General features: G+C 39.3%; 1 protein-coding gene and 1 long non-coding RNA gene across 6 annotated transcripts in view; one reads left to right on the top strand and one right to left on the bottom strand.

The window, feature by feature from the left end:
• Positions 1–12,534, top strand: part of elfn2b (extracellular leucine-rich repeat and fibronectin type III domain containing 2b) — a 107,243-nt gene extending 94,709 nt beyond the window's left edge. For all 4 annotated transcript variants that reach the window (XM_055193766.2, XM_055193764.2, XM_055193765.2 and 1 more), the window contains one exon: positions 6,490–12,534. In XM_055193766.2, coding sequence (XP_055049741.2) covers positions 6,757–9,453 — 2,697 coding nt within the window. In that variant the 5' untranslated portion in view covers positions 6,490–6,756 and the 3' untranslated portion in view covers positions 9,454–12,534. The remainder of the gene's footprint in view (positions 1–6,489) is intronic.
• The window catches only part of LOC129436014 (uncharacterized), a 65,016-nt gene that overhangs the window by 16,709 nt on the left and 31,695 nt on the right, over positions 1–16,612 (bottom strand). The gene's annotated exons all lie outside the window — the stretch shown is intronic.

A 16,612-nucleotide genomic window follows, 5' to 3' on the forward strand; every position in this document is an offset into this window, starting at 1 on the left:
TTTTTTTCAGTTTTTACAAATACATTCCTTCAAACACACACCAAAGCCTATGGGCCAAATATAAAACATGCTGCGGTGGACCGTGCAAAATCAAAATGCACAGCGATCAATCTGCTCCAATTAGAAAAGGAAGCACAGACCTCTCGGCTGAAAAGAACAGCTCCGTGCCTCACCATACTGCACAGGGATTTTCATGTGTCATCGTGTACTGTTGTATGTGCGCGCGCAAAGAAATGAGCATTTCTAGTTAAGGTGTCGTTGATGAAGCAGAAGAAAAGGGTTGTGTTTTGTTTACCAGAGTGTGGCTGTTAACACTTTCAGTCTTGAACAGAACACAGTACTCTCCATGGAAAGGATGAACTTACGCAACCTGAACCTTACTCACAGATCAGAACCTGGACAGCTTTTCTGACTCTCATTTCTCATTTGTTTCTCACCATGTTCTTCACTTGTCTCTGGGAGGCATACAAGCATAAACTAAGACAAAGTCAGTGGTTTTTGGACGGCCTCAGGGTCTTCAAAACAGACTGACTGCATATTCCAACATTCACATTATCTGTATCCTCACACACTCCAGCACAAAGCATTAAAATCAACTCACAATAAACTTCAATTTATCCGGTGGGGTGAATTAACCAACAGTTCTTCCACTTTTATGCATCATATTTTATTCACCAGCCACCTACAATCCACTTCACCCAGATGCTAAAATGTAGCACTGCACATTTCAGCATGCCATTGTCATTCTTTTCGGCACAAACACGTCAACCCGACAAACATTTATTTTAAGTGCATTTCACTTTTTTACTCAATTACATTTTATGTGAGGTTTCCCCATAACACTACAATACTAATATAACACTCATTTAACACAGTACACGTGTCTGTATAGACCGATTTTTGTGTTGTGTGTGTAACAGACAGCTCTAAAGCCCGTCTATGTGTACAGTGATGTTGTGAGAGGTTTCAGCAGCAGGTGTGTTACACAAACAGATGCTCCCTGAGGGTTTGTTAGAGGCTTGGCGTAGCTCCTGCTGCAGATGTTAAGCTGTATTGGCTGAGCTCTGCTTCACCAGAGGCAAACAAACCTGATGAATCACGCCACCTCACACGGGTCTCTAAACACCCCAGTGTGCCTCACATTGCTGTAAACCGCCTCACATTGTGATACTCCAACATTACTTTAGACTACATCATAACATCGCTACAGGCTGCATTGTATCGATATGTTTTGCATTAAACTTTGCCCCCACAGTGCTTTTAGATTTTCTCATTACTCCAACTCACATTACTTAAATGGATAGTTCACCTAAAAAATGGCATTTCTGTTTATTGAAAACAGCACACTTTTACATTTCCTACCCTCCACCGCCACTTTCAGAGTGTGCTTGTAGCAGCTAGGAGGCTGCTCAGGTTGCAGCAACAGTACAATTTGTCCAGTTAAAAGTTGTTCTATCATTGAAATAATTTTAGAGACATTATTTAAAGGTTAAAAAACTACATAGTGTTGCTTTGAGTGTTCAGATTAACAAACACTGTTGTCATGTGGTTCTAGTCAGTAAAGGCGGTAACAAAGGGTAACGTGGATACAAGCGTCATTGACAGGCGACTACACTGCCCGTGTTACTGTTTGTTTAGAATGGCAATTTTCTCGTGATTTTTAAGTCATTCTCATACCTTTTATTGAGAATTAATGTGAGCCATAATGTACAGCCATTGTATTAAATTCACCCATCCAAGGGCCAGATTTACTAACAGTTGTGCCAGCGCAAACCATCATTTTGGTGGTAAAAAACGATGTCTGGATTTACTAAAGACCTTGCATGGATTATTAGCACTAAAAAGGTGTGGTCGAGTCATTTTTGCATCTGACCTTATTGCATATGCATTTCTAAGAGTTTTCCTTTCAGAAGCAAAATTTATGGGAGGATATTATTTAAATGATTGACGCAATGCAATTTACTAATGTTTAATCAGATTTATAAAAGAAAGATTTGCTTTACTGATTCTTTCCAATAACGTACAACCAACAAAAGAAGAAGGAGTTACTACCGCGGGAGGAGCGAGTAGGAGTCATGCAACACTTTATACAACACTGTTTAACTTATGATTCACTACATGTTCGTGTCATTTATATATTATGCACGCACCTATTTCTAACATAAGACAGAAGTCTTACTTACCGCATGCAACTAAATTAAATCCAGCGCATCAAACACACACGCAAAACTCCGCTGCTACTCCGGATAATAAACTATATCCATTGTTTCCATAAGGCTGACTTTCTTCTCCTTACATCCAAAAACACACTGCTTCTTTCGTGCCATTGTTGAGTTTTGAAATTAAACAAAGCTGTCATGATGTGATGTTTGTAAGTTCTAGCGTCTCCCGCTGATTGATGGGTGGGCGGAGTTTTCCAGGGGAAGTGCCCATATAAAGAAGTGATATGTCAGCTGAACCCGTAATCGAAAAAACTTTCCGAAACTTGTACGAATCCTTGCAAAGTGCATTCGGCACAGAAATACTCTGTAACACGCCCAACTGCTTTTTTGACACTTTGCCTACGTTTAGCACGAGGAAACAACTCTTAAACACTGTTAATAAGTCAGAATGCATGAAATACCATAGGATAATAAATAAATAAAATAGGAGTCATAAGGAGAAGTCACACAATACCAGATGTTTCAAAGCTTCTTGTAAACCTTTATTTTTTTTGTCCTCCAGTTCTTTTCAGTGTCCTAATGGCTTCGTTAGCTTAAACAACCCGAAATTTTCGTTGCGATGTCCGTGGTGCTGAACTCAAGATCAGCTCTGCTTATTTGCGACCCTGAACTAATTTGCGCTGCTCTTAGTAGATTACATTGGTCATTATGGAAATCACCTGTTGCAAATAACCCGCAGATACTTTTTTGGAATTGCGCTCTCATGCTAATTTGCCCTGTTTAGTAAATCTGGCCCCAAGCATTCTCCTTTTGTGTTTCAAAGGGCAATTTATTTTTGGGTAAACTATTTCTTTAAGGGTCCATCCTACATTCCTACATGGTCTCAACCTGCCACACATTGTGTACTACCTCACATCTTGTCACTCTGCCTCACATCGCGTCCAACTGCCTCGTATCAATTGTCAGTCTGATTGTTTCAAACTGACTCACATCACCTCACACTGCCTGACATTGCTTCCAAAATAGTGAGACAGAAAAGCGCTGCCAGCCTCCTCCTTTGCTAAGTGTCAACACGGTCACAGTTACCTGTCAGTGGAGACAATGAGACCATTACATGTTGGTGTGCTGTCTGTAAAACAGCTGGTCTCCGGTCTATTCTAGTAAGCAGAAATGAGAACATGCCTAGATTAGGGTTACAGTGTCATAACACCAATGTCATTGCAGTCCTCAAAACGTTTCTCGAAAATGATCTCCTACCACCATATGGGCCTTAAAAAACACACAATTGCCAAATCCTGTAATACGCCCATGTTTTCTTGCCTTCTCTCCTCCTCCTCACTTTTTCTCACCTTATTTCTCTTTGTGTTCTCTTGTTTTTGAGCTTTGGGAAAAGTTAAGACACAGCGGAAACATGTATATATCTTGTTTAAGATATCAGAGGGCGTACGCGCTGTATCTTAATATATGAATATATGTATACTCAGGGGATCTGGAAATAGCCATTACCACACAAAGCAAAAAAAAAGACAATGTGTTCGTTGTTCTGTGCCTACGCAGTACATACATTATTAAAGGCTATTAAACATGCGTTATTGTATTAAGGAATATCACATGAAATCATGGCGCATATGGTCCAACACACACACACACTGAGTTTTACAGTTCCATAGCAAACTACCCATTTATACCCTGTTTTTTAAAAAATGAATGTTGATATGAAATCTACATACCTGTACTTAAATTTAGATGCACTGTGTAGTAAATGTCACATAGATTTACAGTTATCTCTGTAATCTTAATCTTAACTAATTAGGTAATGGTGTTGGAGATACACCAGTCTGTAATTGGCATTCATAGCAGCAGTTCCTTCCAAGTTTAGACCAGGTGCCAATCTGGCTGTTGCTCTGACTACTGCAGGAATTAATGAATACAGGAGAGAAACAATTTGTGTGCAATCAGTCAGTACCTCATGGTGTAAAGGTATTAAGTCAGAAAATAAACAAGCTATTTCTATCTGACTGAGGTTATGGTCTTTATTTTAGCATCTCTCTCTCTCTCTCTCTCTCTCTCTCTCTCTCTCTCTCTCTCTCTCTCTCTCTCACACACACACACACACACACACACACACACACACTGCTCTTTCTCATTGGAATGCACCTCCTTGTCTTAGCCCCAGCCCTAATTAAAGCTTCCTTTGGGTCTCACTATGTAGAGCACCAAACCAGATCACATCTCGGGTGGGATGAGAAAGAGAGAGAGGATGAGAGGAGCAAGTAAGAAAAAGTAAAGGGGCATCGAGATACAGGCACGATCGGACTGCAAATGCTGCCTGGGTGCCTGTGATAGGACTGCGCTCTGTGATTGTGTCGTGATCAGACGTTTCATTAAAATTCTCATTATTTTAATAATATTTGGCACCGGCTGCTAGTATCTCAGTGAGACTGTGAGGTGATGTTTTTGAAAAAACAATAGCAGGTGATATCTGATTATTTTCAGGTTTTCATACTGAAACGAGCAAAAAATAAGCTTTTATACAATTAAGTGAGTGGGTGTAAGAAAAAATCAGACCGTGTAATAATGAGACGTGATGTGTATGAAAGACAAGTGGAAAGATTAAAAAATGAGGTATTGTTACAGTACGTGTTAGCAAATAATTTCACAACCTCGGCCTTTCGAGTCTAGAGGATTTGCCCCAAAACATTTTTACAACCTGGATTTTTACTTTTGAGAGCAATGAGGATTGTTGTTGAAAGAGACTGTTGAATTTGTCAAGATGACTGTAAAAAATTTAAAGTTGGATCATTAAAAAAATGACCTCAATTGGTAACAATAACTTAAAATTCACTTTAGTTTCTCTTTATGAGAAAAACTTACTTTTTTAGGTGTTACCAATTAAAGTAATTTTTTAAGTTGATCCAACTTTTCACTTTTTACAGTGTACTGTATAATCACTTAAGTATTTACTGATTGTACTCAAAGCATTCAGAGACTCTAAAAACTGAGCCTGTCCTTCAATGCAATCAAAAATGAAAAAGATTTTGAGGAGGTTAGCGACTGACACAAAGCAAAAGCTTTTAATCCCTTTTACCATAGATACATTTCTCTTCAAAATACGGTGGGCGTTGCAAGGATGATGCATGGTTGGTGGACTGATGATATGTCATGACAGGGTCCCACATCGAGTTCTGTATAGTCACCTGACAGATAGATGATGGGTTGAAACAAATTGAAGACCTTGCATGGTTTACTGCCTCTGTAACAAGTAAAATAAAAGCCAAGGGAATAAAACTATTTATTCTGTGGGTTCACACCAGTCGCGTTTGAGGCGTCAACTTCTACCCCGTCAAGTTTGCAGCTTGAACATTTTGAGTTAACTTGCTTTATTCGCGCGTGAAATTCTAGTCATCGAGACATTCATGCAGAAATTCGCGTCCTGGGAGGGGCTTGTGCGACTCCGCTCGCTTCCTGTAATCACGTCACTACTAGAGCAAGCTCCTGATTGGTTAACGCGGCACGTTTTTCAGCCAAAGTACAATTTTTCTATTCGGGTGAAATAGAAGCGCAAATGAGGCGGAATAGCGTCTACTGCGCCGCGCTAAACACCTCATTTGCGCTGCAAGACCTCCAGACATGCGTCAACGCGTCTTTACACTGACTTAACATTAAAATCACTCACGCTTGACGCTTCTACCACGGCATTATAACTAATGAATGATTTGCTGGTCTAAAAATGGTCCAAATTGTATTTTATAAGAAGATTCAGAGGTCTTTCCTTCCCAAAATCATGCTGACCACACTTGTATAGCTCATTATTTGCAGCTTGTTATGAAAATTTAACATGTTTTATTAAAGACATGCAAACTCTACAGTAGTTAACTCAGAATATTTGAGATACAAGTGAGAAACTGAAGTGGCTTATAAAATAATGCTTTTATAAGTTTGTTCATATTTTACCCAACCATGGCTTGAAACTTTTAATAGAATGTTATACTCAAGTTTATTTGCTATATTTATGTCTGTTATTGCGATGATTTACCCTATTTGCATAATTAAAAATGTGAAATTTAAGCTATCAGTATGAATCTTTGTGTTTTGGCAAAATTATAATGATCTGTTCGGTAAATGTGATGACTTACTCGGTTTTCACATTTTGATAAACGCTCTTCAATTATAAACAGTTACATTTATCAATGCTGTTTTAAATCCTAGGTTTATACAAATGTGATATTCAGTGCAAGGATTATGTAAAAGTATTTAATCATTTTACTTGAGAAACCATTTTTCTTAGCTATTGTTCATACCGTATGTATTTTCTTTCTTTTGGCAGGTTTGACGGAGAAGCTGTCCTTCAACTCAAGCTCAGTGTCAAAAATGCATCACGCATCAATGCAGCTAAATCGGACATGAAGGGAATATGAGGAAATTATGAAAAACCATGACAACCGTACAGCTTTGACCTCCCAGAAACAGATCCATTTTTGCATGCGTGCAAAATATTTTCACCACTTACATTAACAAACTCACAGTAGAATCCAGCCTTGCACACATACTTGCCTTTGTTCCTTTTCCTTCATTTTTAAACTCATCTTCCAACATGAAGAGCATATTGACTGCATTCCCTCCTCCTTGTACCACTTTCCTCTTTTTCTCCTTTATCTTGATATTACACCAGCCAGCATTGGTCAGAGGCGACTGCTGGCTCATCGAGGGGGATAAGGGTTATGTGTGGTTGGCCATCTGCAGCCAGAACCAACCACCATATGAGACAATCCCGCAGCACATCAACAACACAGTACACGACTTGCGGCTTAATGAGAACAAGATCAAAGCAATTTTCTTCACCTCCCTTAGTCGCTTTACAAACCTGACTGACCTCAACCTCACAAAGAATGAAATCTCCTACATCGAAGACGGTGCATTTGCAAGCCAAGCAAATCTACAGGTGCTGCAACTTGGATATAACAAGCTAACCAACCTGACCGAAGGCATGTTGCGAGGTCTTGGACGTATGCAGTGTCTTTTCTTGCAGCATAATCTCATAGAGGTCATTGCCACTAATGCATTTTGGGAATCTCCCAGTCTCAGCAACCTGGACCTGTCATCCAACAAGCTAGCCCGCCTGGACCCATCTACTTTCACTGTGCTTGGCAGACTGATGGGATGTGAGCTTGCCGGAAACCCCTTCCACTGCGGCTGTGAGCTCTACAGCTTCTTGGCCTGGTTGGAGGCCTTTAATAATGTCACACATACCTACGATCGACTTCAGTGTGAGACCCCGCGGGAGCTGTTTGGTTATCCGTTGCTAAATCCTGTTGGAGGACATGGACGTAGTGCTCGTTACATTCTTTCTTCAGTGTGCCGAGATGGAGTGCTGATCCCTGGAATGACTTCTCTGCCACCCGATCTTGATTCCTCAGGTGTGGGACCCGACATGTTTGACCAGTTTGGGCCATACCACCAGCCAACAACTTCTTCCTCCTCTGACAATGCATTTAGCCCCAGCATCAAACTGCAACATGTTTCTCTTTCCTCTGCATCTCTTCTAATTCAGATTCCAAAGCCATACAGCAAAATGTACATCCTTGTGCAGTACAATCAGAGCTTTGTGTCAGATGTGACAAACTTAAAGAATAAAAAGGAGATGATCACCCTTAATAAACTTAAACCAAACACCAACTACACCTTTTGTGTGGCGTCTATACGGAATTCACAACGTTACAACCACACATGTTTATACTTTTCTACCCGAGCTCCTAACCCAGATGACATGATGCCACCACCCTCCACCACCACTCATTATATCATGACAATTGTTGGCTGTCTCTTTGGAATGCTTATTGTTCTCGGTTTTGTCTACTACTGCTTGCGAAGACGCCGCAGACAGGAAGAGAAAGAGAAATCCATCTGTGTAAAGAAAACCATTCTGGAAATGCGTTATGGACCAGAAGTTGCAGCTGCTGTTGCAAATGATCCCACAGCTGTTCAAAAACTCCATGAGCAGAGCCACCATCAGCATCACCATGGCAAACTACCCATGTCCTCCTCTTCCAGCTCTGCCATGCTTGGCCATGGTTCTGCCAACACTAGCTCGTCACGCCTGTCCTCCATCCCTCAAGTAGAAAAAATGGCTACTGCCTTCTCTGAGGCCATGGCCAATAAGGGAAACTACATGGATATTAGGACATCTGGAGTAGGGGATGATAGGGGGAGAGATGGAACTATGATGCATGGTTTGCGGGAGGAAGACCTCAGGGAAGATGATGGAAGTGACTTTGGTGATGATTCTGATGATGATGGCCGAGGATCAGCATCAGAAATTTCAACCATTGCCATGGAAGTTGACAAGGTCAACCAGATAATTAACAACTGCATTGATGCTCTCAAGCTGGACTGCGTTGTAGCGTCTACCACTTCTGCCACAAGTGGTCCCACTTCTCCTCCACCCACATCCACCTCGTCCTTGACCAGAGGACTGATTCCCATTTCCACTAGTGCCAATGATACATGCCAAGTTCTACATTCCCCCAAAATCCCCCCTCCACCTCCACTTCCCTTTTCAGCTCCCCTCTCTGAGAGACCTGGGATTACAGGGGGTGGGTTTGTGTCACCGCCATACCGCCCTCCTCCCCCAGCCAATGCAGTTAGACCTATTCAAAGACAAATGAGTGCAGATGCTGCCGTAATAGTCTCCGCTTCTAAGAGGCACTGCCGCCCATCTAGTGGGAAGGGAGGTCGTGTTTACAGCCTGGATGTTCCAGAGCCTCTCAGCCCAGACCCCTGCCAGTATCCAGACAAGAACAGCCCTGTGGGGTGTGGCGAGCCCCTGGAAAGGCTCCCTTTAGTAGGCAGTGGTGGTGGCTGTGGCATTGATGGTGGCACTGTAGATGGGATGGCCCTACAGCAGCACCTGGAGGTGCACCCAGACTACCACTGTGCAGAGCATCGTCACTCCGTCCCTGCTCTATACTACGAGGGCACTCATGACTCCCCAGCCCAAAGGGTGTCATTTCTGAAGCCATTGTCACGCACCAAAAGAGACGCTGCCTCTTACTCTCAACTCTCTCCCCGACACCAGAATTACTCTGGCTACTCTTCTAGTCCAGAGTACTCATCTGAGAGCACCTTGCGCATCTGGGAGCGCTTTCGTCCCCATAGAAAGGGTCCACGCGAAGAATCCTGTTATGTAACGGCTGGAAACGCACTGCGTAAAAAGGTCCAGTTTGCCAAGGGGGAGGACTTGCATGACATCCTTGACTACTGGAAGGGTGTGTCAGCACAGCAAAAGCTGTAATCTGTGGAACTGCGTGGATACACATCGCAGGTCTCCTTCACTGCCTGATAAACCGGTAGAGCAACTGCAGTGAGGATTGTTGGGTTATAGCTGCAGTGCGCATGATAGAGTTATGCTTGTCAGGGTTTAAGGACAAGGTGTTTTAAACTATTTTTGTACAGCATGAGCCGTCGTCAATGAGCCAGAAAGAGAGTAAGAGAGCCTGATCCACAAATTCTAATACACTACAACACATCAGATCGCAATCACAGAGATGTTGACTGGATGGTGGGTTAACAATTGTGATACTCAGTGAAAGGATCTGGTGGCCATATAAGTTGTCGATAATAATGATTTGATTTTACTTGGTATCATCTGCGTATTTATTATTCATAGCAATTTGAACAAACCTTTGTAACCTGATTCCTCATTCAGCCTGAGAAAGAATCACTTTGTTAGTACTTCCACTCAAATCACAGGGCACTACATTCATTTGTTCTCAAATGTGCGAGTCCATGCGTGTAATTTTCGAGGGAAAAAAGATGTGCTGGTTTTCTACAAACCTGTCAAAAGCAGTCTCCCCCTTCTATTCCACAGGCTGTGTGCAGGGCAAACAAATTTACATTTCAATAGCAATCCTCATGTGAAAAATAAGGAGAGGGAAGAAAAAGTTAATAAAATAAAATAAAACAGAAGAAACTCCCAGGGGAGCTTTGGAATAGTCTGAAGCATTTGGCAGCCACTTGCAGTGCTCTGCAGGATGACATAAATACTGCATGGGGTGATTTTCATTGAAAATACCGTTACTGACCATAGGTTCAGTGAAAATGCATAAGTCTGTTTTAGAGTTAACAAGTCCGGCTTTGTGCGTATACTCTCTGTTCTTTTCTGATGCATTATTAATAGCATTTCCTTAGCCGAGGTTACCTTATCACCTGTATCATAGCATGAGCACAAAGTGGAAGTTGGCAGCAGAGTTTTATGTATTCTGTTTCTCTGGCCCAGGGTCAGTTTGTTTAGTCCATTAGTTTCCTTTCGTAAGGAAGGAAACAGCTGACAGCTTAGACATCTAACAGGCGTGACTTTAAAACTGATATATGATTCTTGGTTATTGTTTACTCTTATTTATTTTTATTGGAAACATTTAAATCCAATATTCTCACATTAAGAAAAATAAGCTGTTCTGAATTAATACATATTTTTGATTCTCACAAGCATTAATAGGCCACACATTTCAAGGTTCATGTCCTTGATGTTTTATTAAAGATCTTCGCCACATAACACTTCAAGTCAAATATAGATCTTTTAAGACTTTTAATTTCATGCGGTTGTTTGATACAGTATTAATGGTGTGATTCATTGTAAAGATGGCAAATACTATTCCCTCGAGCACCTCCTATCAGGCATTATTTTATTAATGTTCAGTTAGATTAAACTAACTAATTAGCAGTTAACAAGGCTATATCTTTTAGTGAGCAGCGGTAAGCAGCCAAGACCTCCAATTTGATTAAAAGAGATCACTCTCTCAGCAAACACATTCAACCTACAGTTTCATGGACCAATAAACCAAAAAATTAGATTAGCGGCACTGTGGGAAAATATACATGCGTTTACAATGCTCTCTCATAAGTATGAAATGACAGTTGAGGTATCCAGCAGGCGAATAAAATAAAATTAACGGTGTTTACTTTATAATGAAATGTAAATCTAAAATCCCTCTTCACGTCCCTGCCATAACTTTGACCTTATTCCTCAGCACATATTTACAGCACTGTGTTATGGGCATGTTAGCTTGGGAATTAGAGAAAGATTTTTAGAAAAGACATACCATTTGGAAATCTTTGGGTAAATGGTTCTTATATATGGGGTGAGCATTAGAGATTAGTAGAAGCCCTGTGTATTCCACATCAGGTATTTTTGTGCCTTCAATAAAAGGGTCCATTAGTAAGAATCAATCACGAAAAAGACTTTATTGTTCACATTTTTTGTCCTGTTTTGTTTATATTCTGTAAATCAGACCGTATCTCTTATTTATAGAGGGATTTTGTTGTAAATATGTGTTCATGTTTCATCAATCTTATCATATTTACAGTTTTTTTATTGCGAATGCATGATCTAAACGATACCTGCCAACATCAGACATGTGCTCAGGCATTATATCTCTTTGTTCTCTCTTTCTGGAGTTTTCAGTTTTTATTTTTTTTTTAGTCTGGATGTTACGGGAACCTTGACGGTTCATATATGAGGGACCAGTAGCAGCTATAACAGCAGTGTGAATTCTTAGTGCACTGTCATTAAAGAGGACATTACATACAGATCATATAGATAGAACAGACTCCAAATGGACAAACCGTTTGCAGACAACTGAAATGGACCCATAAAGGACTGTTACCGGAGGTTTACTGTGACAAAATCTTTACTTTGTGAACTTACTTCGCGACCACTCGAATTGGTCTTAAGGAACTAAACATGAACAGTCAATCAAGAAAGACTTTTGTTTTTATAACAGTACAATCTAATGCCCAGCTGGATGTTTTTAGATATGGTTTTTATTGTGCCTCCTCTCATTGACAAAGAGTGAAATGTAAAATGAAAAGAAAAAGACTTCACGATCCTGTACAAATGCTTGTCGGCCATTTTTGTTATTATCTGAAGGCTGTTTAACAAGAGAGAATTAATGATACAATGGGCATGACACACGTTGGGGTTTTTCTGTTATATATGAATTGTTTAAGAAAATGTATAGTTCATGTTTTTTTGTAGTTCTTTGCTGGAGGAGTAAGACTGTGACTCTTCTCTGTGTTTTCCTGCTTAAGGGCAAAATTGATTCAACATCAATGTTTTCCCATTCATTCAGGCTAAACAAACTAACTTATTTATTTCAAGTTAAGGTCTCTTTCCATCAAGTCACATCTTTAATATTATCAGACCTTAATGGCTCCCTGTAATATACTCATCTGACTTCATTTGTTTATAATCGATTCATTATTTTATTTATTTGGCTTATAAATCTTTGCTTGACAAATCATTGATTACTTAGCACAGACAAATAATGTTTGTTAATTAATTTGTTTACAACTAAAAAGTGTCATTTTACAAGTATTGGTATCTTTTTCCCATTCTCATGACTGTGGATGGTTGGTGTCAGGGTTTTGTTTCTTACAGTAGTATTATGCATGTTTGTCTCTGAAGTGTTTCATGATTTCCCTGCTCCGTGATTCACTGTCAACATGATTTCATGTTATAAATTCAACATTTAATCATGTGGCACCAACAGCCGCTCTGTGTACTTTCATGTTGGCTGAGTGTGACGTTGACTAATGGCATCAGCTTTGGTTCACATTTCAACATAGTGGTCTACCAACACTTTGGTGGCCTGCGTAGAGTTCACATTGTATTCTTTACATGAGGTATAATATATGACAGTGTTATAATGAATCAAAAAAACGACATGCTTTAATTGCTTATTTACACAAGCTAATGCCATTAAGCACCTGGAGGGCCATTTCTCTATACCTTCAGTAGGTTGGGGAGTTGTACTCGAGAAAATATTTTGACATTAATCATTGTCAGCTTTCAGCTATATTACACTGAGCGTAAAGTGGATTACTCTTCCACAGCAGTTTTTACTCTTTAAGCTCTTTACTGTAGCTTCCTTTTAGTATTAGGCACTATAGAAACAGATTGGCTTGAAGAAAGCAAAACAAATGTGATTTAATGCTTTAAGACGATTTTCGCATATTTTATGGCCTTTTATCAAACGTCCATACTTTTTTCAGGTAATTAACTGAAAGCGAAACGTAAGGGGTTCCTATTATAAATCCCTCATCCATTATTTCATTCGAATTGAAGGTTGATTTGTATTTAAAGGTTCACATATTTGTATTGTCATTCTTGTTTTGTAATGAACATATTTTAAAGCAGTTCCTTTTATGAGAATATAGTCTCTGTATAAGCTTCATATTTACTCAGGACCAAATGCTCAGGATGCAAAACCCGCTAAATGCCAGCTCTGTCAAAATGAGAATGCTCTTGGCACATATTATACATTCATTAAATAATCTTGCTTCAAATACAGTTAATCCCAGCCTCAGGCCATTCAGAAATACTGTTTTTTTGGCAGAATCAGTTAAACACCGCAAAGTCCTCTAAGTGCACGGATAAAGAGTTGGCTGAACGATGGCGCACATACTAAATATATTAGGATATTGACCCAATTTTTTTGCCTTTTACCTTTATGCAAAAAGGACAATGATGTTATTAGAAGTGGAGATTTTTTATGTACTTAGAGGGTTTTGCAGCAGTCAAATTTGTTAAAAAACAATTAAATGACTAAAGTGAGATTTGTGAAAAAAAGCCATTTAAATTACCTACCTGTTCTCATGAGGTGCATATAAATGGCGCGCCGTGTGAAAAGTCATATACAAAAAAACGTACTTACGCAATACTTACGCCAAACTACAATTTTGTGTGCATATTTTTAAACCATGGTCACTTGGAGTAGGGTTAGAATTGGGGTTTGGATGTCATTTTATGGAACAAAAAGTTGTAACCCAAAACCCAAGCGACAATGGTAAAAAAATTAACATTCAAAAACCCATACATTGAACGACATGAAAAGACCCGTCGTATTACACTGTAAGCCCGGATAAGTTGAGTTTACTTAAAAAAATTAAGCAAACTTGTTGCCCTAAAAAATGTAAGTAATGATTACTTAACAACTTTAAGTGAAGTTTACTTAAACACATACGTTGTTCTAACAACAATTTTAAGTTGAATAGACAATGTTTTTATGTTCTAATACTCCTGCACTCTTAACCCGGATTAGTTGACATTACTAGAAATTTGCGAGGGAACCGGTTGCATATAACTTTAATTTTAGCACTTTACATTACTTTTGATGTTATAAATGGTATTATAACACAAAATTAATGACTGAAGTCAATCATTGAATAAATTCTGCACAGAAACGCACACAAAACTGTGTTTTTGACACAGTGACATGCATCAGTACTGTGGAGAGAATTACAATAGAACAGGGTTCATGTACGGAAACACTGATCACCTGAACGGTGACTTCACAAAATTATCATTTACAACCAAACGACATCAATAATATAAGAGCTTGAACCTATATGACATTTTATTAACAAATATTTCGTTTTTATAAAATATCAATTTTTATTCTGAGAAAAAGCTGAAAATAATCAAAATATTCAGGCGCAAAGGATTATGGGTATTCCTCACAACATGAACTAGTAATTTTAAGTTCATTCTACTTGAATGTTTTAGTTTAATGGGTTTTGCAAGCTTAAAAGTTGAATCAACTAAACGTTTTTAAGCTTTGGCTTCAAAACACAAAATATTAAGTGATGTTTACTTCATTGTTTAATAAAGACAATATCTGGGTTAACAATGTAAGTGAACGTGAAGGACTATGCATGCAAATTTGGAGTTAGGCATATTTATACCACGGGTCTGTTGAATGCTTTATTCGGAATGACTGAGAAATGTTCCGTGGGTGTTGATTATTTTTTTGTAAACCGCACACCTAACTTGTCAAATGTCTTAAAAATATGCACCAGAGCAATGTTTTTGGTAACCGTGGTATGCAGAATAATTGACTTCGGTCCTTTGAATTATTGGAAAATAATGCACACCCGCGGTGTAACAGCACTCCACTTCGCGACACATTACCACCTTGGGTGTGCATTATTTTCTTATAATTAAAACGGCCTGTCATCAATTAATCCTTACGTATTGAACGACTTTTCACACGGCGTGCTATTTATACACGCATCATAAGAATGGGTTGAAATTACTGACTAATAACTTTTTCATTGCCATTCAAGTGAACTTACTGAACCTAACCATAAAAGCCTGATATAAATGCTCATTTACAAGAAAACATGTCAGACGCACTTAGAGGGTTTTGCATCCAAGCTCTTAAAATATCGTTTGTTCGTCATCATTTTGCCACAAAATTTATACACCACTGGAGCAACCGCACTACAGTATGTATTATCAACACATTTAGATGCTACTTTAAATGACCTCCTCATTTGCTGCACCTGTCTTTGTTCAGAGCTCAAAGGAAGCCTGGAGTAAATCACTGGAGGATTCTAGAGTCGAGATAATTCCACTTTTTAGAAAGCTTTTCAGTCATTATCTGTTTCTTTGCTCTGAAGAGCCCCACAGTGTCAAGTGGCCATGTTTTCCCTCTCTCGTTTCCCGCTTGCTTGTTCACTCTCATACACAGTCCTCAGAATTTTGTCAATATGCTGTTGTGTTAGAAAGTACGACGAGAGTGGAGGATGGAGGAACAGAACCAGAAAAGACAATAAAAGGGCACATCGCTGCTCTTCTTTAACATTCAGCCCAGGGGCCTTGGTAACCTAATTAGGGCATCAGTCTTTACATTATACAGAACTTGTATAGAGATGAGTGAAGATGCGCAGTTAACACTGAATAAGCTGAAATGCTCAGAGTGAGAAACATTAAACACTCAAGATCAGAGAGAGAGACAGTGAGATTGGATTTTGAGAGAGAATTGAATGGAGTAAGCAAGCTGCTTCATCCTGATAATGTTTCTGAAAAAATGCACATACTGTATAATCATTTCTTTAACTTTCATTTACAGTTCTGCGTCCTGTTTGCAATCCTAGTTAAAATTCACTTTAAATTTGAAATGTAAATGACGGTTTAATTCTGAATAGGGCTTAACCGTATCACACACTCGGAAATTGTGAGAAATGCTTAAGAGACGTGAGAATAAGGAAATTAAAAGAGCTGGCTAGGATTTTCCTAGCGATTTACACTGGGGGGAACGCCAGCTAATCCTGAATACTTCTCATCCTCCTCCATCATTCATTTCTCAATTAACACTATCTTGATCCTCAGTCTTTATAAAAGCACTTCAGAAACTGTTTCAGCACAAAGAACAGATTTTGTTTTCAGTTGAAACACATGCATGTGTTCATATGTGCTTTTATATATCAATTGGTACTGAGTATTCAGTCCTTCTGTGACTTTGAAGCTCATTGTAAAGTGGGTAGACATTACAGTAGGTGTTTGTGAAGGTGGTGATTTATTCATGATGTTGAATCTACCCAATTTCAATCTATAGTCAATTTTAACACTCCTCTAATGAGCCTGATGGGTCGACAAGAGCTTCGAGTCC

This window comes from Misgurnus anguillicaudatus, chromosome 19 (genome assembly GCF_027580225.2).
Source record: "Misgurnus anguillicaudatus chromosome 19, ASM2758022v2, whole genome shotgun sequence".
Lineage (NCBI taxonomy): Eukaryota > Metazoa > Chordata > Actinopteri > Cypriniformes > Cobitidae > Misgurnus > Misgurnus anguillicaudatus.